Raw genomic sequence first — 24,788 nt, forward strand, 5'->3', positions numbered from 1 at the left:
TTTGTATCAAATTCACAAATCATTCCAAGTTGACTGACATGGCATATGTCCCCAGATAAGCGATTCGTCCCCCACATTTTGCCCAGCTCTAGCAGGCAGCTGAAAACCAATAGAATTGACAGCTCTTGAGCCTCTGGGCTTTGGCAGCACCAGGACAATGGATTAGCGTGTGGCAGATTGAAACCATATTCCAACCACACACGCTAGGCTCCAGTTCTCCAGTACATCGACGCTGCGCAGTGCCATAGGACAGCAGCAGCCAGAGGGAGCTGGTCCCGGCTCCCTGATCCTCTGCCTCCCCGCTCTCATGGAAATTAGAGTAGCTGTGACCTACGCTAACTTTTACTGCTCGATAACAGAGATTGCGCCAGTCGAGGCTTGGGCACATGCCCCCTCCCCGTTCTCCTCACCCCATTACACTGATAGGGGAAGGGCAGCTGACTAAGACTGTCCCTGCCAGTATCATGCCTATGGAGAGTCCTTCTCAGCAGGGGGAATTCTCCAGGGACAGGCTCCAGCCAACCCCTTGTGTGGCAATTAGGGCCTAGATAACAATTAGCCAGCTAAAACTCAGCCTGGATAACAGGGGCCATATGTTCCTCTTTTCCCTTCTGGTTCTTGCCTCCTGTCCTCTTGCCTGCTGCCCTTCTCTCCAACTTCTGGTCAGCTCTCATCTCGCAGCTGCGAGGGATCGAACTCCCTGTCGTAACGCCCCCTGTCCTTAGAGCTTCTCCTTGCCGGGTTTCTCGTCCATGTGCCCCCACGTCACCCTCCAAGCTCTGTTTCCGTGCCCCTCTCTGGGCTGGCTCCCCAGCTCCAATACTGAGCCTTCCCCAGACATCTATTCTCCTGCAGACTGGGGCTCGGGGCCCCTTCACAGACATCTCTCTGTTATTCCTCCCATCAGACCAAGCTCTTGCCCCTTTTATGGGGGCCAGGTATCCACTAAGTTATCACCTGTTGCCTCTCCCTCCCGGCAGCTCTCGCTGAGAAGCAGCTAATTAATCAGGGTGCAGGTGTAATCAATGTGACTAGCTACCTTTTAACCTTCTTTAGCCCATGATGGGGTTTCACGCACCACACACACCCACTACGCTAATCTCATAATTAGGAGATTTTTAAAAACCCTACCAGCCTTTCATTACAATAGACTAACCCTCTCTCAAGTCTCCCTCCCAGCAGTCAGATTCCTGGTCAGCCATAAATAACGCCAGGTGCCACAATTCTTTGTTTTATAGTTTGTTTACTTATGGAAATTCACTATGAGAAACACCCGCCTATTGGGTTTCCTGGTCGTCTGTGACTTGCTGCGGCCTAGCGAGGAACAGCACAGATCTTATAGTGGTGCGGTTGTAATAGGCCCCCCAAAATACGCTCAGTGTTAATTTCAGTCACTCCCTCCGGCAGCCTGAACGTGAACGCCCTCAGCAGGCTGGTGAAGAAGATGAAGAGCTCAGTCCTTGCCAGGCGCTCCCCCAAACACACACGGTGCCCTAACGGGGGAGAGGGGATGGGCAGTTAGTGAGTTAAGAAAAAAACCCAACATTTCCCTTCTATTGCTTGTGTAACTCAAAAACGACAGCATGAGAAATTTCAGACTTGGCAGGATTCTAGTCCTCAGTGAGGAAGGAAAAATAAGATCTGCTTAAAAGCAAAATCATGTTTTACCTCTGAAGTCAAAGGTCTGAGGCTAGGCCTGCATATGTGCATCTGAGAATTTGCATTTCTTAGGTAATTAGCATTAGGAATCATTCTTCACATGATTATTCCCAAAAGGATGGAGGGGGTCATTTGCACGGTCCACAGATTTCTTAGTACAGTAGAACTTGGCTAATTTGTACTAATGACCGAGAAATCCATTGCTTATTAAGGAATTTTGCAAATTAATAAGCAAGCAAACACTTAAAATCTATCACAAAATTGATTTAGACAACTTCCATTCCATTTTCATGTCTATACAAAATGCAAAAAACGTTTCTGACTTCAAGACTGAGCTTGATAAGTTTATGGAGAGGATGGTGTGACAGGACTGCCTACAATAGCCTGTGACCCATCAACGACTGCCTGTAGCAAAAATCCCCAATGGCTGGAGACAAGACACTAGATGGGGAGGGTTCTGAGTTACTACAGAGAATTCTTTCCCAGGTGTCTGGCTGATGGGTCTTGCCCACATGCTTAATGTCTAACTGATCGCCATATTTGGGGTCTGGAAGGAATTTCTCACTAGGTCAGATTGTCAGAGACACTGGTGGTTTTTCACCCTCCTCTGCAGAATGGAGCACGGTTCACTTCCAGGTTTAAACTAGTGCAAATGTGAATTTTCTATAATTTGAAGTCTTTAAACCATGATTTGAGGACTTCAGTAACTCAGCCAGAGGTTAGGGGTCTATTACAGCAGTGGGTGGGTGAGGTTCTGTGGCCTGCAATGTGCAGGAGGTCAGACTAGATGATCAAGATGGTCCCTTCTGGCCTTCAAGTCTATGAGTCTATACAGCGCTTCCCATTAAAAGTCAACATTTGAATTTTGAAGTATAGGGGAAAACCCTGTGGTATCTCAGATGTCATATTGTGGCAACTAGCTGTAAATGTTGTCATTTTAATGATGGCCAGCGTGCTGTGATTTTTGTACAAATAATGAAATTGTGTAGTAGAAGAACCCACCCATGGCATTCTGCAAATAAATCTTTGCTGAGAAGCGAGGGGAGTTTGCCATTCTAAGTGCAAATGATAAAGCGTGCACATTAGCAAGGTTTAAATGTAAATCTCTCTGAATTCTGCATTCACAATCTACCCCATGAAAAATGGTTTAGCTGTCAGTGCATTTACCCGCTGAGAATGGTAAGAACGCTTCTCTGCTCATGAAGTTTCCATCCTTATCCAGAAAATGAGTCGGGTTGAACTGGTGAGGCGTCTCCCACTGCTCAGGATCAGACAAGACGGAACATATATTTGGCAAGATGACAGTGCCCTGCAAGGAAGAAGGATCTGACTTAGTTCTCCCCGTCACTCCCTCAGAGCGGTGCTTAAAGAGAGAGTTTTCAGTTCTCATGTACTGTAGTGCATCGCATGTCCCCCGGGGAGAGATCTGTCTCATTGGAGTAAACTGGGAGACTACTGGATGGTATATTTTTATTTCTGTTCATCATTTCTGAGCCATCTGCTGGCAGGATGGAGCCCAAAAGAAGAGGCAGTTTCCCAGGATTCTCCCTGCTTTAATACGGATTCCTTAATGGAAGAAAAACGTTAATGCTTCATATTTTAAATGTGTCAGATTCACAAAGTAATATTTTTATGTCGAAGCAGCAAAGCCAGTGAGAGGTTTAAAGGGGCTGATGGAGCATTTGCAAATTCAGGGCAGTGTGACATATCAATAAAGAGACACTGCGCCTGATTATCCACTTCCTTGCACTTTGTACCATGTTACCGGGACGTGTACAAAGCGGCTGTACTCTGCTGTCTCACTTTGCCCTAGTGCTGATGACTTCAGAGGGTGCAAGGAGAAGCAGACATGTTATATATCTGGAAACACGAATGAGTTGCATTCCTAGTACATTTGACCCCTTTGGTGGGAGAGGAGGGTATAAGCATGGAGAATGTCTCTGTACCTTTGGGACAGGTAACCCCAAGAGTGTTGTATCCTTCACACATTGTCTGGGGACTCCGACCGGGGCAATGCAACTGTAGCGCTGGATCTCATGAATCACGGCGTTGGTATAGGGCAGGTTCTTCCGATCCTCATAGCAGATTAATTGGGAAGGACCCAACACAGCATCCAGCTCCTTCTGGACCTCCTCTGAGGAGACACATTTAGCTTGATGCAAATGGAAGGACACATATTCGGGCAGTGAGTGCATGCCCAGAGATGTGTGTGTATTCTGGGGCTCTGTCACTTCCCTGCAGGATTTCCTTTAGCTTGAAGGAGGAATTACTCCTTTAATGCTAAAAAGAAAAGGAGGACTTGTGGCACCTTAGAGACTAACCAGTTTATTTGAGCATGAGCTTTCGTGAGCTACAGCTCACTTCATCGGAGCTGTAGCTCACGAAAGCTCATGCTCAAATAAACTGGTTAGTCTCTAAGGTGCCACAAGTACTCCTTTTCTTTTTACGAATACAGACTAACACGGCTGTTACTCTGAATCCTTTAATGCTGGTTAACTGCAGTGGGTGATGGGAAGCCATGCCAAGGGAATAGCTACGCTGGTGATTCCTACATCTTTATCTCTAAGGGAGACCTGCACTTTCCCAGCAGACTCACAGATGCCAGTTGAAACTCAGCATCAGGGCCAAGTTCAGCCCTGGAGCACAGCGTTCCCTTTCTTTGCAGTGAGAGGGTGCTGGAGGCAAGGTGCGGCAGGAGCATCCCAAAGTGCAGGGAAAGTTTCTTCTCACTTCATTCCCCAGACCAAACTCCTATTTGTCTGATGCACCCAGGGGCGCACTAGCAGCCTGATGAAAATCCTGCCCCCAGCACTGGAAGCCCCACGGGCTCAGGGAAATGGAACTGGTACCCACGGCGGGGGGGGGGGGGGGAATTGGGCTCCAATAGACTGTTCAGGAGTTAGCCAGGCCCAGAACAATGTCAGATTCGTAGTTTTACAGCAGGCCTAGTTTATTCTTCACAGTTCCTTAACCTGAAAGTGGCCAAATAGCTTGAGCACAAACCTTCCAAGGCAAAAGGGAACCACCTGCAGGGATTGGAATAAGCCTAGAAAATGTTAACGCAAGGAAAAAACACTATCAATGAGCAGCAAACTGGTTCTCCCTAGGGCAGCAGGCTTGTATCTTTATATATGAGCCTGGGAGCAGCTGCCCTGTTTTCCAGGCTTGAATCATAGAATATCAGGGTTGGAAGGGACCTCAGGAGGTCATCTAGTCCAACCCCCTGCTCAAAGCAGGACCAATCCCCAATCAAATCATCCCAGCCAGGGCTTTGTCAAGCCTGACCTTAAAAACTTCCAAGGAAGGAGATTCTACCACCTCCCTAGGTAACTCATTCCAGTGTTTCACCACCCTCCTAGTGAAAAAGTTCTTCCTAATATCCAACCTAAACCTCCCCCACTGCAACTTGAGCACATCCCTGTTGTGTGAGGGCAACTGGGTGCGACCCTAAGAACTCCTCAGTGCCAACGGGTAAAGGGGGTTGCAAGACTATCCTGATCCTGGACTGTACATTCTGGTTCCCCAAAGAACAGAGCCCCCACCCCAGCTGGAGCCCTCACCCCCTGCGCCCCAACCCTCTGTCCCAGCTCTGAGCCCTCTCCCGAACCCTGAACCCCTCACCCCAACCCCAACCCCAACCCCACCCCAGAGACCGCACCCCCACCGCACTCCAACCCTTTGCCGCAGCCCTGAGCCCCCTCCCACACTCCGAACCCCCCAGCCCCGCCATGCATCACCTCCATATTGGTGCACATAACAAAATTCATTCCGCACATGCGTGGGAAAAATTAGAGGGAACATTGGTCATGGGAGGTCTGAAACAAAAGCCAGGGTCACGCTGGTGACGCTATCGCTGTGAAATGTCTGTGCACATACTGAGGGCATGTTTACACTGGAAACATAAGTCAACCTATGTTAGGTCAATTTATAACCACCGCAGTCGTTGAAATTGACAGCCAACAGCCAATGCAAGGAACGCTGTGTCTACACGGACACTGCGTCACCCTAGCTCCACGGACATAAGCCCTGCGCCTCTCCTGGAGGTGGAGTTATGATGTCGGTGTAGGTGGGCACTTACACTGGTGGGAGCCAGGCTGTAGTGTACGTACTGACATAATGAGGTCGACGTAAGCTGCCTCATGCCGAGACCAAGCCTGAGTAAGTGTGTGTGTGTGAGCTGAAAATATGGTCCTGAAGTCTGAATCAAGGCAGAGCTGACAAATAGATTTGGTGCCCTACAAAAGGTGTGTATTCACCTGTATCTCTAAGCCAGTGGTCCCCAAACTGTTGAGGGTCACATCCCCCTACCCCTGTCTGTGGCCCCCCCAGCCCCTGGTGCCAGGGCTGGGACCATGGCACTCGGGGCTGGAGTAAGGGGACAGAGGCTGGGGCCGCAGCTCCCGGGGCAGGGGAGGATGTGGAAAGGAGAAAGGGGGCAGAGGCTGGGGGCAGGTCTGGGGTAGGGAGAAGGGCCGGGGCTGGGAATGGCACTGCGGCCGGGCGCGGGGCTGGGAGCTGGGGCCGGAGGCGAAGCAGAGCTGGGAGTGGAGCGGTGCTGGGCGGTGCTCCCTCCCCAACCCCTGTGCGGGGTGACCTGGGGCCTCCACTCCTCCCCAAACATTCCTCACCCCCTAGCAGTGCGCACCCCACAGTTTGGAAACCTCTGCTCTAAGCATTGTAAGCCGACACAATGGAAGCCGCATTTACATACAAAGTCAACAGGGGGATGTGAAATCAACAGGAAGGCAGCACACTGGAGAATAAGCTAGGGTGGGTTATTGTGACCCTAAGAACAGACAATGAGTGGGGGATATAAAGAGAAGACAAGGAAGACACACCTTTACCCTCCACCTAGGAAGTCATTGGTCAGTGTGGTTACATTTCTGAAAACAGGATCACAACCAACCTTGGCTGAAATGCTGGAGAAGACCTTCGGGGTGAGATAAACTTCTTCAGCCAGAGGCTTGGCCTGGTAAACTAAGTTTAGTCTCTAGAAAGTGTGTTCTTGATGTTGTTTTGTATGCAACCTTTGTGTCCATTACCTGTACTCACGATCCCTTGAACCGCGAATCTTTGATAATACACTGATCGTTGTTTTCACTAGAATGCAGCTCAGTGCTGTGGTGTGATACAAGGAGCAGATCCTGAGTGAATCAAACAGGCTGGTGTGTACGTTGTGTCTTTGGGGACAGCAGCCCTGGTGTTTCCGAGTGTTCAGTGGATAAGGGGCTGGATGCTACAGGGGAACCCTTCAGAGAGACTCCGGGAGCGGGGTGCACCTCTTATTAGCCTGCAAGGCAAAGGAAGGGCTGGCCAGCTCCCGAGGAGGTTGTTGGGATGGCTAACAGGCTGGTGGGGTCAGGTAGCTGACACTCAGCTAAGTGCAAGCAAGCCCGTCCCTTTCTGGAGGCAGGAGGTTAACCAGGAAACTCACAGTCCTGGGTACCCCGAGAACTGTCACACTGTGATGTAGGGAACCATGGCCACGAGGGCGGGCTCCAGAGCGTCTCTACCTGCCATTGCAGACCCAAGGCTGCAGACCCGTTCAGCCGGAAGGCACATGCCTCCAGTACTGGGGGATGGGTGTCGAGAAGGTAAGTTCTTCATAGCACTTCCCACCAGCATCACCTCAGTCTGGCCTGGGCTCAGCTCCAGCCAGCTGTTCTCCAGCCAGATGCTGATTTCAGCGAGGGCCCTGAGAAATCTGGGACATGGTGCTGTTTATATTTGATACGACACGGGGGTGGGGTTGGGGGGGGCGGGCGCTGAAGAGAGCTCCGCTCAATGCCTCATGGAGGAGAAACACAAAAAGCCCTTTGTTCATTAACTGGGCAAGAGCAACTGCGTTTTAGGTGTGGATGGTAACACTGCAACCCACATGGGTAAGCGTTCTGTAATAACGTGCATGACGCCCCGGTAATGAGACCTGCCTACCGTACCATCTCTGCTACCAGAGCGTTGCTGAGACGTGCGGAGGGGCTGCTGGGCTCACACAGCACAAAGTGGTCTTACAAGTGGTCTTACTGAACCCTAAGCCCAGGTATGCGGGGCCTGGACTTGTGGACTTGGTGTTTCTAAACGCTTGATCGTCCGCACTGCACTGTAAACCCGGGTTTACAATTGCTGGACCTAGGCTCATGGCCATGCTAACGTGTCCAGACTGCACTGCGCAGACCTTCTGACTTGGGTCTGTGGCTTGAGCTGCCTCCACCCCGCCAAACGACAGGGCTTGGACCTGAGTTACAACAGGACTCAGGCTCTGACATCCCCCCGGCCAGGTCCTAGGACCCGGGCTCTGAGTGCTTGCTGACCTGAGTCAGACTGATCCGTATATGGGCAGAAGTGGGGTTTGGGTCAAACCTGCGTCAGAACCCAGGCTTAGTGTGCAGTGTAGACAGACCCACAGTGACTGGAGGTGGCCAGTGGAAAAGTCCACCAGTGTAGGGCAACTTATCACTGGGCAGATAGCTGACCGAGGCAGCAGAGCCACCGCCCGTGCCACCCCCGTCTCGGCAACCGGAGAGGGAAGGGGGCAGATCAGGGGCGGGGTGAAGGCAGGGCAGGGAGAGGAAGAAGCATGGACGAGCAGAGCTCCACTAGGCCTGGTTTTCTGCTGATGTAAGGTCCCGGAGCTGCTCCTGTGAAGCTCTAACTTGCACCCAGGTGGGCTGGGTGGCTGATGACCCGGAAGCACCTATCAGGTCCCTGCAGGCTGCAGTCCCTCCTCCCCACTGAACCTGAGCTCTGCTTGAGTGGGGTGGAAATCCCATCCCAGTGCATTTAGAGTGTGAATCATGAGGTTTGTGGCTTAGCAAAGGGTGAATCAGGAAGGTTCTGCTGTGGAAAGAAAACTTCCAACTGGTGAGATCTGTTAGCCTGTGGCCAGTCTCCCAAAGGAAGTGGTAGAAGTCCCATTGCCCGAGACATTTAAAGCAGGTGGACTAACAATCCCGCAGTAGGGCTGGACTGGGGAAGTGGGGGGTCTAGGCATCTCTATGAGGCTTTGTCACTTCTAATGTCTGTCATTCGATGATTGTAGGACCAGAAATCTTACTGCTTTGCTGGCTGCAGCTCAGCTGATTCAGCAGCCGCCAATGGTCAGTTTTAGAACGAACATTTGTCGAATAAAAACGGGCAGAACCGGGTAATTTTCCACATACATGCAGACTCACATCCATGGTGTGTGTTCCCGTCTCCCTCTCCCTCACCTTGGATGTGGGGATGAAGCACCAGGCTGATCAGTGCCCAGCGCAGAGTCGTGGCTGTGCTCTCTGTACCAGCTATGAAGAGGTCCAGGATAGTCTGAATCAGGTTACCTTCATCGAATGTAGAGGTGGGGTCATCTTTGCACTGCAGGGGACAGAGGGATAAATTAGGACACGGGAGGCAGGACAGTCGACGTGATAAAGAGCAGAACTTGCTCATTCCTTTGACTCCCTGCCATTTGCAAGGTCTTTTTAGTATTTCTGATTTCAGAAAATCACAAAACAGAAATGTTTTTTCTGATGCCCTCCAGGTTCTTGATTTTGTTACTTCCCGTCACCGCCTTCAATCCCAATTCTGTGCTGTGCTGCTTTGCAACACCCTTCTGAGACACCACTTGGCCTGTGCCCGTTGGACAAGGGATCCCTCTTCCTTATCGCTGGGTTTCTAGGAAGCTGCCGAGCTGCAGCTGACACTGAGCTGTCATTTACCGTCTGCCTGCCCAGGCTGGAGCCCTATAGATTTCTGACTCTGCCACTCTCCCACCCAGCCACGCACCTGATCCCATCACAAGAAGCTTTTCCGCTTTAGTCTGCAGAGGTTTGTGCTAGAAGGGTGGAATTGCAGTTGTAGAGGCGTTATAGTCCCATACGGCGCAGAAACGTACCTTGACCGTCTGTGCCAGGTAGAAGTCAATGAAATCCTGTGGCTCATCTGGTACCCCACTCTCCTCGTGGCGTCTGATCTCTTCCTTTGCAAAACAATACAGAAACCAATGGGAGGACAGCACCTTCTTGTGAGGTCCTGGGAGGTGATTCATGAGCCAGGGGAAAGTATTGTGCAGCTGTAGGAGAGACACAAAGAAGCTGCTTTCATTCTTTGCAATTAACACATTCCTGGTGGAGCTCTTCAAAGACGAAAATGCCCAGTGGGGGGAATTTTGCTATTGGATCAATGGCTTTGAAGGACACATTTTCAGCATCATGTATGGGGCTTCAGCCTAGACACTGATGGTTAAAACTCTTTAGAACCTAGCCCTAGTGTCCAGAAAGATATTTGGATATAGACAAACACGGAGAGACAGAGAGATGCTCCAAGTTCCCCTTGTGATGTCTGCTTCTTCTGGGCTTAGAATCATGGAACAGACGGAAAGTAAAGGTCTACTGAGCTAAAGAGTTCAAAGACACTGGTGTTTTGACACTGTGTCACAGATATCAGAGGGTAGCTGTGTTAGTCTATATCCACAAAAACAACGAGGAGTCCGGTGGCACCTTAAAGACTAACAGCTTTATTTGAGCATAACCCTTCGTGGATAAAAAACCCACATCTTCAGATGCATCTGAAGAAGTGGGTTTTTTACTCACAAAAGCTTATGCCCAAATAAATTTGTTAGTCTTTAAGGTGCCACTGGACTCCTCGTTGTTTTTTTGTATCAGAGATTTTCAACCTGTGGTCTACCTCTGCCACTGAGTTCCTAGGTGACGCCGGGCAAGTCACGTAGCCCAACATGTTAACAGGTGGCCACTGGATTCTCATTTTCTAGGTATCCAAATTAAGATACCAGGGGTCTGATTTGCAGAAGACCTGAGCACTCCCAGCTGCAACTGAAGTCAATGGAGCTCTGCTCTGAACATCTGAAGTGCTCTACAATGCTAAATACTCTGAAACATTAGTCCCTGGGCGTCTCAGATTGGGCCCCCAAATTTAGTTGATCGTGGTGGCAATTTTGGCTTTTTTTCTCCACTGTGAAGATAAACTCATTAATGTACATAAAGGGCTAAGATTCTACCACGAAAGCACCACAGAAAAGCCCAGGAGGAAATGAATAATTCTGTATTAGAGCAGGGTTTGAGTGGTGTGCACGGACCCACACACTGCATGAAGATGATAAAAAGAAACCTTGAATAGTGGCTCGTTCCATGAGCATTGTTCATCCTGTGTGCTAAAGGAGACAGGGGTCTCATGAAAAAACTGGAAGTGATCGTGTAATTAAAGACAGTATCATAATGTACATGCACAAGGGGGACCAAATTAAGATTGCATGGACAACCTTAATTCTGACATATCGTAACTTTGGAGTGCTTGACAGTGCAAACTTAACATGCTTTTAACATAGGAGTGGTTTGAAAGAGGGTACAGTGGTGGATACAGATGCTGAATGGTAACCTTTCCTACTCATAGGGGCCAGTCGAGGAGAAAGCTTGTGAGGGGAATAGGCTGGCTAGGTAGGAAAGAGCTAACTTGTGGAAGTCTCTGAAGGGAAGGACAAGTAGCTTGTGTTTGTTGTGGTGGAAGAGGAGTGGCCAATGGAAGGACTTCAAGGTGGGGGTGGCAGAGCAACAAACCCAAGGAGAGGAAGGAAGGGGGAAGGGGTGGAGTGGGCAGGCCGAGGGTGGAGCCCCCGTCCCTGGTGCTTGCAGAGTAGGGGAAGCTGCCGCTGCTGCTGTGCAACCTGCTTCTCCTAGCCTACAGCTCCTTCAGCCTCCTTGGCTGCCTCCTTGCCTCCAGTGCCAGTGGGCTGTGCCTGTGTGGGGTCAGGCGGGGGCACCTCCCAACTATAGGACTGGACTGGACTGTATGGCAAAAAAAAAAACGTCCCTGGAACCTAACCCCCCCCCTTTACATTCATTCTTATGGGGAAATTGGATTTGCTTAACATCGTTCCACTTAAAGTCGCATTTTTCCGGAACAGAACTACAACGTTAAGTGAGGAGTTCCTGTCCGACATCTTCTATTTAGGGAGGGGCCCAGCCCGCGTTTGGGGAGGGGGGCAAAAGAAATAACAGCGACAAATTGGGAACGTACTCTCTCCCTGAGGGTGCCCGCAGATATGAGCAAACAGGCATTGGCTTTAAGCAGCTGCTGGAAGGTCTCATCGTCAGCGGAGAAGCGATGTCCCAAAACCACAGCACAAATGACATTTGACAGAGCTTGGCTGAAGAAGACGCTCGGGTCCAAGGGCTGTCCTGCAAACACAGTTATTAACATTAACGTTGCCTGCTACTGTGTCTCCCGCTCCTGGCACGAGAAGGAGCCCGGGATCTAGCAGGTCTTTTCAGTTGTTGAACATTTCTGAGCCTGTGATTCTAGTATCCAGCATCATTCACTAATAAACATTTAAAAGAAGCAATCAAAGAAAACTCAAGCTGGTTACAAACCAACTCTCTGCGGAAGGTTCAGTGTGCTAAAGGGACCCTGCCCATCTCTGCAGCAGTCCAGGCGGTAGCAGATCATCACTGGAAACTTGGTGACGTGAGCAGAGCTCCTGCCCAGTAACACCCCTCACATGCCAGCAGGTTCTCCTGTCCCAGGCTGAGAGAGAGATTGCTGGGCACGTCTCTGACGGCTGCTTTTTCCTCACAGCCCCAGAATTCCCAGTAAACTCACTGGGCTGGATTCTCTCCGGTGGCTGAGGTCTGCTTGGTGCAGCAGATAGGAGTGGGGAGGGGCTTCAGGAAGCTGGTTACAGCTCCTGGATTCTCTGCTTGGCTCTTTCTCTAAACTATTCCAGCAGGGCAAAGGAAGCAGAGCAAGGCTGTGAATATACCCCATTGTTTTGTAATGAGCTATGGGATAGCTTGGCTATACATCGATCCATTGTATGTGTCACCAAGTCGCTATGCTCTCTCCCCAGTCATTACAGTCACTGGCATCTATTTTACATTCACTTCTAGGACCCCTTTCACTCTAGTTACAGAGCCGGTAATGGTACCAACACAGCACTGGGTCTCATTTGTTGATGATCTCACTTAGCAGTGGGCTAAGACTTTGGGGCTACTTCTGTCCTAACGTATAGTCCACAGAACCTGAGTGATTTCACTCATGTTGCACAGGGTGTGATGGCAGGGTGGAATTTGGGCCTATGGGCTTGATCCTGGAGAGAGCAGGGGCTTTGCAAAACTGAGGCCTGGATGAAGGCTAGCTGGCTGACTCTTACCCCAGACAAGATCTGAGGAATGATGATTATCTACAATGGTGATAGGGTGCATTAGAAATGCAATGAATTAGCTGTGTAGACAAGCTGGTTGATTGGGGAAAACAGCTCGAGGGGATAGTGGAGTCGATATCTGCCCCTTTGATAGAAGAGTGCTAAGGAGGGGGCTCAGGCTTGGGTTCTGTTGGATTCCCTGCTGTTTTTGGATGCTATAAAAGCAATAGCCAAGAGTGTATTTTTACCTATGTCTGGAAAGGAGCTTGTGATTTTCCTCCCATATTTGGACCTTGACACAGTTATTAAATTTTTATTCACACTAAAACCAGCCACCTGTTTTTGGTTAATCTATTACTCCGGGTGCCTTTGACATAGTGTCAGAAGAAACTATGCAACTAAAACCAGCAGCAATGCCCATGAAACACTCAGGCCCCAGCCTGACAAAGTCAAAAGGGACGTACTGTGCCAAACTCCCATCCCCTACAGCCAATAACCCCCATCAGTCTCCTCCCTCCCCAAACACTCAGGCAAAAAGGATGAAGGTTGGTCAACAATACAAAGCTATTTCCAGGGTGGAAACCAATTCCAGAGCTGAGGGCCTCTCCTGGAAAACGATGTAACTGCACCCCTTCCCGTAAATCGAGGGCACTCCAACTCACATGGACACTGCTGACCGTAACAGTGGCAACATGGAACAGGGAGGGAGGCAGTCTATGAAGTTTGCAGATCCCAGGCTTTGTAGGTCAAAGCCAACACCTTAAATTCTACCCAGAGGCCAGCAGACCCCCCCCCAGTGCAGATCACCAAACACTAGTGACAAGAACTATGAGCAAGAGACACCAGGTATTCAAGTCTGGAGATGTCTCTCCCATTGTTCTCTCGCCCTGTGGACCCCTCTTGCTCCAGGAACCACAGCCTCCTCCTCCTCGTGACTCACCCTTCCAGCCAGGTCACTACGTGTGTTAAAGGGACCCTGCCCATCTCTGCAGCTGTCTCCATCTGGACGGGTATCAAAGTCCCACCATAGCAGCCTTCCCTTTACTGCTCTGACTGTGCCACTCCTCCAGTGACTGGCCGGGGAACCTGGGGCCGCCCTCTACTCCGGGTTCCCACTCAGGGGCCCTCTACTCAGCAGCCAAGCTCTGCACTCCTGTTCCTTGCTGCTTTTCCCCGGAGTCTTCTCCTATCTTCCTGGCTTCCCCCCATTCTGGGTTTGCCAGAACTCCCAGGGAGTATCTGTGAACTACCCTCTGTAATCCCTACACACTTCCCTGCAGCCCCTTTTCCGCTCTCAGCTCCTGGGCTCTATTCAGGCCCCTCCTGTTTCTGCCCAGCTGAGCCTTGTCTAATCAGTTCCCTGCTCCTTGGCTCCTCCTGCAGGTGCAGCCTGGGCAGTTAATTGACCTACCTGGCTACCTTAACCCCTTCCAGGGCTTGTGTGGGGCAGATGCCCCATCACACAAAGCCTTTGCTGCCTCAGGAATGGCTCACTGAAATGCACTCCATGGGGGTGGAGGGCTGCATCTGAAGACAGTGCAGAAATGTCAGCTCGCGCAGAACACAGCTGAGTGCTTACTTGGTGGTGGTGCCTACAGGAAACACACCCCTGCTCCACAGCCAAAACCAGTTCCAGTTCATTTCTGGATGCAATTCAAGGTGTTGGTTTTGACATATAAAGCCCTTGTGGTTTGGCTGCTGGCTACCTTAGCGACCTGCTTCTGACAATTGAGATGGGGAATATTAACCCAAGTGCCTTGTCTAATATTAAACCCTCTGGGGCTTGGAGCCAAATGACCTCCAGGAAGAGGCCTCCCCTCTGGAATTCACTCTTCCCATGGGTCTAACAGATCACATGCCGGAAAATATTAATATCTTCAGCAATGATTTATATATTGGCATAGAGAGTATACTTATGAAGTTTGCTGATGATACGAAGCTGGGAGAGGTTGCAAGTCCTTTGAAAGATAGGATTAAAATTCAAAACGATCTGGACAAACTGAGGAAATGATCTGAAGTAAATAGGGTGAAATTCAATAAGGACAAATGCAAAGTACTCCACTTAGGAAGGAAAAATCAGCTGCACGTATACAAAATGGGAAATTACTGCCTAGGAAGGAGTACTGCGGAAAGGGATCTGGGGGTCAGAGTGGATCACAAGGTAAATATGAGTCAACAGTAAAAAGAAAAGGAGTACTTGTGGCACCTTAGAGACTAACCAATTTATTTGAGCATAAGCTTTCGTGAGCTACAGCTCACTTCATCGGATGCATACTGTGGAAACTGCAGAAGACATTATATACACAGAGACCATGAAACAATACCTCCTCCCACCCCACTCTCCTGCTGGTAATAGATTATCTAAAGTGATCACTCTCCTTACAATGTGTATGATAATCAAGTTGGGCCATTTCCAGCACAAATCCAGGTTTTCTCACCCTCTGCCTCCCCCCCCCCCCACACACACACAAACTCACTCTCCTGCTGGTAATAGCCCATCCAAAGTGACCACTCTAAGAGCAGCAGGAGAGTGAGTTTGGGGGGGGGGGGGGGCGGAGGGTGAGAAAACCTGGATTTGTGCTAGAAATGGCCCAACTTGATTATCATACACATTACCAGCAGGAGAGTGGGGTGGGAGGAGGTATTGTTTCATGGTCTCTGTGTATATAATGTCTTCTGCGATTTCCACAGTATGCATCCAATGAAGTGAGCTGTAGCTCACGAAAGCTCATGCTCAAATAAATTGGTTAGTCTCTAAGGTGCCACAAGTACTCCTTTTCTTTTTGCGAATACAGACTAACACGGCTGTTACTCTGAAATGAGTCAACAGTGTAACACTTGCAGAAAAAGCTAACATCATTCTGGGATGTATTAGCAGGAGTATTGTAAGCAAGACATGAGAAGTAAATCTTCTGCTCTACTCCATGCTGATTAGGACTCAACTGGAGTGTTGTGTCCAATTCTGGGTGCCACATTTCAGGAAAGATGTGGACAAATTGGAAAAAGGCAAGAAAAAGGATTAAAGGTCTAGAAAACATGCCCTATGAGGGAAGTTTGAAAAAATTGGGTTTGTTTAGTCTGGAGAAGAGAAGACTGAGAAGGGACGTGATAATAGTTTTCAAGTACGTAAAAGGTTGTTACAAGGAGGAGGGAGAAAAATTGTTCTCGTTAACCTCTGAGGATAGGACAAGAAGCAATGGGCTTAAATTACAGCAAGGGCGGTTTAGGTTGGACATTAGGAAACACTTCCTAACTATCAGGGTGTTTAAGCCCTGGAATAAATTGCCTAGGGAGGTTGTGGAATCTCCATCATTGGGGATTTTTAAGAGCAGGTTAGACAAACCCCTGTCAGGGATGGTCTAGATCAGGGGTCGGCAACCTTTCAGAAGTGATGTGCTGAGTCTTCATTTATTCACTTTAATTTAAGGTTTCGCGTGCCAGTAATACATGTTAACGTTTTTTAGAAGGTCTCTCTCTATAAGTCTATATATTATATAACTAAATTACTGTTGTATGTAAAGTAAACAAGGTTTTCAAAATGTTTAAGAAGCTTCATTTAAAATTAAATTAAAATGCTGATCTTACGCCGCCGGCCCACCTCAGCCGCTGCCGGCCTGGGGTTCCGTTCACCTAGGCCAGCAGCAGGCTGAATGAGGCCTGCGGCTGGCACCCCGGCTGGCAAGGGGCCGGCAGCCAGAACCCCAGACCGGCAGCGGGCTGAGCGGGGCCTGCGACCGGAACCCCAGCTGGCAAGGGGCCGGCAGCCAGAACCCCAGACCAGCAGCGGGCTGAGCGGGGCCTGCGGCTGGGACCCTGGCTGGCAAGGGGCTGGCAGCCAGAACCCCAGACCGGCAGTGGGCTGAGCGGGGCTGGCAGCCGGGACCCCAGACCAGCAGTGGGCTGAGCGGGGCCTGTGGCCGGAACCCCGGCTGGCAAGGGGCTGGCAGCCAGAACCCAAGACCGGCAATGGGCTGAGTGGGGCTGGCGGCCGGGACCCCAGACCGGCAGTGGGCTGAGTGGCTCAGCCCACTGCCAGTCTGGGGTTCCGTCTGCCGGCTCCTGCCAGCCCGGGTCCCGGCTGCCAGCCCCTCTCAGCCTGCTGCCGGTCTGGGATCCCGGCCCTGCCTACATAGAGTGGGTACCTACCTTCTCCCTGGTTCTAGCCCATTCTCTTCCTCTCTCTCTGCCCTGAGCTGAGGGTGGGAGTGCGCTGAGCACAGGGCTGGGGGTGAAGGAGCAGGCTGGGGGTTGGGGTGTAGGGTCTGGCCAGGAGCTAGAATGAGGGAGGGGGCTCAGGGTTGGGGCAGGAGGTTTGGGTGTGGAGTGCTTACCTGGGCAGCTCCCATTTGGTGTGAGGGGTGCAGGTAGGAATGGGGGGGGGGGGTGCAGGAGCTCCTGTTTGGTGCTCAGGGTAGGGGTGAGAATGTGGGGGGTGCAGGAGTCAGGGAATGGGGTGTTGGGGGGCTGGGTATGTGTGGGGGGTGCCGGGGTCAGGGCAGAGGGCTGGGGGCATCTGAGGGGGGTGCAGGAGTCAGGGCATGGGGTGTCAGGGGTGCTGGAGTCAAGGCTGGGGTGGTGGTGGGGTGCAGGAGCCAGGGCATGGGGTGTGGAGGGGCTGGGTATGTGTGGGGGGTGCTGGAGTCAAGGCTGGGGCTGTGGGGGGGTGCAAGGGTCAGAGTAGAGGGTTGGGTGTGTGTGAGGGGTGCCAGGATCAGGGCAGAGGGCTGAGAGTGTGTGAGGGGGGGTGCAGGGGTCAGGGCAGAGGGCTGGGAGTGTGTGTGGGGGGGTGCAGGGGTCAGGGCAGGGGGCTGAGGTGTGTGGGGGCTGTAGGGGTGAGGGCAGAGGACTGGGAGTGTGGGCTAGGGTCATGGGGGTGGTCCCAGCCCCCTGCCCAGAGCAGCTCACGGCAGGGGGCTGGAGGGGATATGCCCTGATTCCACCCCCCATCCCCACGGCCCCGTCCCCACCTCTTCTCCGCCTCCTCCCCGGAGCAGCGAGTGCGCTGCGGCTCCGCTTCTTCCCCTCCCTCACAAGGGCAGTCAGCTGATGGGTGGCAGGAAGGGAGCAGAGGAGGGGCAGGAACCCAGCACACTGCGGGAAGAGGCCAGGGAGGGGGAACTTGCCTTCCCTGCAGCAGCAGCCGGCAGGACCAAGCTTCTTCACACTACCCCCGGGGAGTGGGGGAGCGGAGAAGAGCAGGCCTGGGGGGAGATTTTTAATGCCTCGCTGCTGCCTGCTGGGGTCCCGGGCCTGGGTTCGGCAGTGGGTTGAGCGGGGCTGGCAGCTGGGACCCGGCAGGCAGCAGCGTGCCATTAAAAATCAGCTCACGTGCCGTCTTTGGCACGCATGCCATAGGTTGCCGACCCCTGGTCTAGATAATACTTAGTCCTGTCTCAATGCAGGTGACTAGACTAAACGACCTCTCGAGGTCCCTTCCAGTTCTATGATTTTATGATTCTATGAAAATAAGGTTATGGTAAGTGAAAAGGCCCAGCTATGCTGGCAATGATGTACCTCTCTCATTCATAAAGTACTCCACCAGGTGACGGGCCTCCTCCTGGATTCGGTGCTCCAGGCCTTTCTTGCCCAGCCCCAGGTTCCTCAGGGTCATCAGCCCAAAGCGTCTCTGCTGCTTCCAGGTGTGACCACTTGTCATAACAATACCTGAGGCCATTGAGAATCCGTTATTTATATAAAGCAAAATCATTCACCGAGTAAGAGTTCAACTTAAAATATATTTTCTAACATGAGAGAGAAATCCAGAAGAGTGAGCGCATTGTTCGTTGCTTTATCTGGGGCCTCAGGCCTGAATGGATTGTGACAACTCCGGAAAACTCCCCGTTATGGAGGGTTTTGTTGCATTTTTTAGGTGAAACAGAAAGCAGGGCTTCAAACACGCAGGATACAGGTTTCATAATTCACACATCACCTGAAAATATGAGGATAATTTCACAGCTGGGGATGCACACAGAGATGTGGGGTGAGGTCAATTTCAATGCAGGGCATGGATAAAAGAGCATTTTTTTTGAATGGCAGTGCAGGACTATGAGTTGAAACCCAGCAGGTAGGAAGATCTTGGCCAGGTTTCAAAAGCCTTCACACTGTGTGAATGACCAAAAACTAGCGTTGTGTCAACGTCATGTCCAGTGGGACACTGAGTGATGCTCATGCTCCGTGCTGAAAGCCTGTTGATGATAGTGATGTTCACAGGACAGCAAAGAACTAATGATCCTCAAAGTTATTTGGATGCCTAACTCCCACTGATTTTGAGGATCTGGGCCCAAGAGACAATGAATGGTTCAAACAAGCTCCTTAACACTCAGGACTTTACCCTTCAGTCCCATTCAGTGGCTGCTTGCCCCATTACTCATCACCAGACCAGCTATCCATGTAGCTATTTTTGCAGTCTGGAGATGCGGCTCCATGGGGAAGATGGCTATGGAATAACGGAACAGCCACTCTTACAGTGGGCACTCCAGGTTTTTGTACGGTGTCCGTGGAAAGAGAACGTTACCCTTTTCAGTGGCCTTTTCGTTGAAGAAAGGCATCGCTGGCCGGCCAGAAACATCTTCAGGGTTGGTGGTTAGACCGTCTTTCACGGCTTGGAATCCATGCAATACAATCACAGGGCTCTGTCCCAACCACAAGGTAAAGATCTTCCCATAAATCTGTGCCAACTAGAGACATGATCAGTATCAGCAAAGCACGGCTGAAAAATTGTGTACAACAAATTGTGACCCAAGAACCTCTTAATGCCAGCTGGTAAGGGTGTTACAGGAATGTCTTGATTCTGGTATGCATAGGCACTAACTTTCATTTTTCTGGGTGGGTGCTCCACCCCGAGGCCCTGCCCCAACCCGCCCCTTCGCCCAAGGCCCTACCCTCATGCCACCTTTTCCCGCCCCTGCTCCACCTCTTCCCATCCCTGCTCCGCCCCCTCTCCCCAGTGCCTCCTGGCCACCACCAAACAGCTGATTGACGGAAGGCCACCGCATAGCTGATCTATGGGTGGCTGGGGAGCACCCGCTATTTTTTCCCGCAGGAGCTCCAGTCCCAGAGCACCCATGGAGTTGGGACCTATGCTGCTCTATACATTGTGGTTCACCCAAGAATGTCTTGTGAGGTCTTACATGAAATCTGGCATCACACTGGTTTTATTACTATCAGTGTGAAATGTGTGTACAGATATTATGTAACGAACTATGGATATACAAACTGGAAATATGTTCTTAAGTCTGTATGAAAGTATTAATCACCAGCAGAGGTGAAAAACAGGCTTTTCTGTCAGAGTTGTTTATTCACCTAACTTGGTGTCAGGATCTAAATTACACACAGTGGCTATCCATTTCCATACAAAGCCAAAGGTTAGCAAAGAAATGTGAAATCAACACAAGAAAAAACTAGCCATGGGGGAATTGTCCTGTCTATGAGTAACGACAGTGAACTTTGGGGGTACTTCTACAAGTCAAAGAAGACACCTCAGCCTTCACTGAGGAAGACAGTGCTTTTTACTTAATGAAATAGAGGTCTCAGCCAGTCTTGTTTGAAAATGCTGAAGAGAACATTAGGCAACTGCTTTAGACAGGACCTATTAGTTAAGTTTAGTCTCTAGAAACGATTTTGTCTGGTTTCCAGTATTCTTACTTACTATTACTTGAATCTCTGATGATAAACTTATTGTTTTCACTATAAATATATCTCAGTGCTGTGGTGTTAAGCAAAGTGCTGGTCCAGAGTTGAATCTCACAAGATGGCGTGTTCTGTTCATTTGGGCATAGCAGACACGGTAATTCTGTGAGTATTCAGCAGATAAGGGGCTAGATACTACCTGGAACGCTCCCAGTATTGGGATTTGTGCCTGTCGCTACATGTACAGAGCGAGTGAGGTCTGCAGAGACTTGGAAGGCAGTGCTTGTGTTGCTAGAAGCTGTTGGTTTCGGGGAACTGAGCCATTGCAAGCACAGTCAAGACTCATTCATGCTAAGGGTGGGTAGTGGTGAGGTTTCTCACAACCCTGGGTCCTCTTTGGGAACACCATACAAACCAGTGTCCCAGCTTTCTTCAGGGATGCCACCTCAGGGACTCTGTGATAAAGATGTGCCTGGCTCTGTAGAATCTTTCACAATGCCATGGTGCAAGAAATGATGAAGACAGAACATAGGAACTGGGTCAGACCCACGGTTCATCTAGTCAAGCATCTTGTCTCTGACAAAGACCAGCGCCAGAAGCTTCAGAGAAAGATGCAAGAAGTCCCAAAGTGGACAATTGTGCCTGCCAATAGGGGAAGGTTTTTCCCTAACCCTCCTCAGCTAGAAGTTGGCTTATTCCCTGAAGCACATTGGCTTTATGACCATTCCAAAGATAGGGTGGACAGCGCCTGAGGGCAGGGGAAGGATCAGAAAAGACTTACACGATGCAGCCATTCTGGCCATGTCTACGCTAGAAAAAGCTGTGTTTTTTGCAAGAAAGCTAAGGCATAAAATACTGGTGTGGACTAGGCAAGGGTAGTTTTCCCTCAATGTAGCTGGTCGAGGGGAACCTCGGATTCTGGGAGCCTAAAGTGAGACTCTAAATACACATTCAGACACCTAACTAAAAGGAGCCTTATGTTCCCAGGGTCCTCAGACCTGCATGTCCCACTGACGACAGTGAGGTTTGTGGGTGCTCAGACCCCCCCCAGAAGGCCTTTCATTTAGGCGTTTAAATGCAGATTTAGGAGCTCCATGTTAGGCTCCCAGGACTGAAACGTTTGGCCTTAGGTTTTACATCTTGTGTGATCATTTCCCGCTCTCTGAAAGTCGCTCTCTTCACGTGAGATGACTTTTTTTGTCAAGTCCGATATACTCAGTTGCCATTAAATCTTGTGCTCAGCAGGATTCATGTCACTGTCACACCTTCCCTGCAAACCGGAAATGAAATGTTTGACCCTGACTTATTTGCACAAGCCTAGACTCTGGATAAAATTTCCTGAGCATGAAAAATATCTTATTCCACTGATAGCAGCATTTGGGCTGCTGTGGGCTCATACTAGGCGGCTGGGTGTGCCTATGCAAACAAGATCAGCCCCTGAAGTTCTTTGCCACAACTCGCCACAATTCACCACCAGATGTCAGGGCAGAGCTCATCCTGACTCTGCTTACATTAATAACCGAGGAAATGACTGAAATGTATTTATCCAGCTGAGGTTTAAAACTCCACACCAAACATCTCCCATCAGGGGGCTCCAGGTGCCTGTCACATAAATGAAAAACACAATATATAAAAGGAGTATTACAAAACCAAAAATCAATGGACGTTTCCTCTCCCGCACCTTCACCAGCAGCAATCCTCAGTCAGCGGAGCTCACACAGTCTGAAAGCCCAGTCCAGTCGAACAGATGGGCTTTGCTGTGTCCCCAGAAGATCAACAAACTTGGGCAGATTTCAGACCAAGAAAGGAGCACATCCCAAAGGTTGGGGCCCATCAGACAGCGGTCTGCTAGCCTCCCCTGCCTCTGCTGATCTCAGCTGCTGCCTGGGGAGAGTCTGAGAAGTAAGTTAATCAAGTATACGAAAATAAATAATTACCTTCTCGAGAGCCTCAGGATGAAGTTTAAATCCCAACAGCCATAAGTTCCCGATGAAGGGGAGGGGAGTTGGTCCAGGGGGAAGCCGCCTGCCTACCCATTGCAGCTTCAGAAACTGCACAATCAAGAGGAACGTAACCAGAGCCACAAAAAACTCACTGATCCCCAACATCCTCTTGCCGCTGCCTTTATCTTCGGGCACTGGGCAAACCTGCTGGAGCTCGCAGGCTGAGCTGTCACTTTGCTGGAGTCCTAACAGTTCCCAGGGAGCTTTCAACCCTCCTATGAGCCCCACTTCCTGTTTTGTTTCTCTTCCTTCGGACCCACCATCACACTGGAGTCTGGAGATATGCCAGGCTCAAGTTTATCTGAGCAGACTTTTATACCACATACCTCGTCCTCGCCAGCCAAACCACTCCCACCAGACCTTAACCTTTGAGCTCCAAACCACAGCAGCCTCCTCGTCATTGAAAAGCAGAGTGGATTGGAGAGATCTCTCTGTGTAAAGCTATTTTAAACCTTGATTACATAATAGTTAAATCCAGGCATGAGATTTTATTGGCCAAATGCGGAACTCCCCCCGAAATCATTGGGTTCTGATTTTAAACCCCCCTCAAAGCGTCTGAGTTGGGCGTTCTCTTGGGCTACGGCAAAACACGCGTTCTGGGCTGCTGCATGCTTTGTTTAGAATTGTATTCCCCGGCTGCACTAGAAGCAGCCATGAATTACATTCAGACCAGAGGTTTTAGGGTCTGAATAGTACAGGCTTCAATTTAGTGAGAAAAAGACAGTTTGAAACGAGGGGAAACTATTTTCCAAAATGCTTCCTGGAGCATTGTTAGAAAAGTTTCACCATATCCAACACCCCACATTCTGGGTCTCCCCTCCCTAATTAAACATCCGCTAACTATAGGTCCCGAACCTGCCAGATAATCCCTACCCCTAAGCAGAGCCCCCAGGATCTCACTGCGGCTCCTTGCAGGGCAAACTAAGCAAAGGGCAAAACAGTTTTCCCTGGCCAGGGCTTCTCTTTCTCAGGTTCTTTTTTACCAGTGCCAGTCTCAGTCCTTCCACTGCCTGAAAACACAGCTGCGATTGGTGCACATACCGGGGATACCGGGGCACGTTAGGTGCAATTCTCTTACACTCACCTTCCTCCAGCTCAGCTGAACTCTGTGATGGAGCACAGGGCAGAATTCTGTACTCTCACAAGGCATTATGCAGCATCAAACCCAGGGCCACTGCATTCAAACCTGAATCCAGGTCTCATTAATGCCAACCAGTCGCCGTGAAGAGGGAAATAGCACCCAGCTGCCTAGTGTGCAACCTTCACACGGAATACAACAAACTAAGCTTTTCAAGCTGTGCTTGGAATCCTTACAAAAAGCGTTTGAAACAAAGCTGTCAGAGAGTAAAACCAGTGTCCTTTCACCTGGCTGGTTATGCTGGTGCTCTCGCCCTTTTGCTCCCATCTTTCCACAGGACTGAAGGCTGCTGCAAGTTCAGAGCTGGCCAGGATGAAAGTGTCACAACCCTTCCTGACAGGGCCTATGAGCCTTGCCGTACTGTTTCTGACTCACTGAGCCTCACAGTGCCATAGGCTAACCCCTGAGGCCACCAGGCACTTGTGTGATGAGCTGAGGACGGACCTGAAGAAGGAGCCATGCCCACCAGTCCCTGCCGGCATCTTCCTGGTGTTGGTAAATTGTATAGTCAATTGCTTGACCACACTTTGGTTTGTGATGAAATACAGTAGAACCTCAGCGTTACGAACCCCAGAATTACTAACTGCCAGTTGACCACACACCTCATTTGGAACTGGAAGTACACAATCAGGCAGCAGTTGGTTGCCATACACCAATGACCACAAAAGATCCAGGTTACTTCCAGCCCTAAGAGACCAGCCACTTATGCCTGGTCAATGTGTACCTCAGCTCTCACCCCATAGACAAGGCTGGTAGCCAATCCTGTAGTGAACTAATTAAGGATGTATTCACCTGGAGAAAGAAATGAGAGTTATTTCCAGGTTAACGCAGAAAGCGTATATACACAGCTGAGTTACAGTCTGTGGTTTCCAAAGGTAACAGTGGCAGCAATCTTTCCACACTGAATGTCTTCTGGGGCTCCCCCAGACCAAGCAGCACGGGGAGTTCTTGCTTATGTTTACGAATCTTTGCCCCTCAGAGTCCAGACAGCAGGAAAAAATCCAGTTTCTCCTTGTCGGGGATTGTTATCTCCCCAACACCAGAGTCCAAACTGATGGGATGAGTTCAGGTCTCGCCCTCCTGGCGGGAATTAGGAATGCAGTCAACACAGCCTCTGTCCTTTGGTGCCACACAATGCCCCGTATCAATGCCTCATTTGCCTTCAATGGGCCAGCGAGTAAGCAGGACGAGAGCTCTACCTGAGTGAATGCTTCTTTTCCCGTTTGGT

General features: G+C 50.3%; 1 protein-coding gene across 2 annotated transcripts; it reads right to left on the minus strand.

Moving 5' to 3' along the window:
• Positions 1 to 1,226: 1,226 nt before the first annotated feature.
• LOC102936157 (cytochrome P450 2J6) lies at positions 1,227 to 22,733 on the minus strand. Of its 2 annotated transcripts, none has more exons than XM_043522014.1 (9): positions 22,357 to 22,733; positions 19,305 to 19,467; positions 18,305 to 18,454; positions 11,668 to 11,828; positions 9,530 to 9,706; positions 8,868 to 9,009; positions 3,606 to 3,811; positions 2,827 to 2,968; positions 1,227 to 1,493 (listed from the first exon to the last, which is right to left on the minus strand). In XM_043522014.1, exons 1-9 carry the CDS (start codon positions 22,525 to 22,527, stop codon positions 1,315 to 1,317), a joined length of 1,491 nt encoding a protein of 496 aa, XP_043377949.1. In that variant the 5' UTR covers positions 22,528 to 22,733; the 3' UTR covers positions 1,227 to 1,314. The 2 variants fall into 2 exon arrangements, with proteins under 2 accessions (XP_043377949.1, XP_037765090.1); XM_037909162.2 differs by having other exon boundaries at positions 3,606 to 3,793; positions 22,357 to 22,729.
• Between the last annotated feature and the right edge of the window lie 2,055 nt (positions 22,734 to 24,788).

The sequence above is a fragment of the Chelonia mydas genome, chromosome 9 (genome assembly GCF_015237465.2).
Source record: "Chelonia mydas isolate rCheMyd1 chromosome 9, rCheMyd1.pri.v2, whole genome shotgun sequence".
Classification (NCBI taxonomy): Eukaryota; Metazoa; Chordata; order Testudines; family Cheloniidae; genus Chelonia; species Chelonia mydas.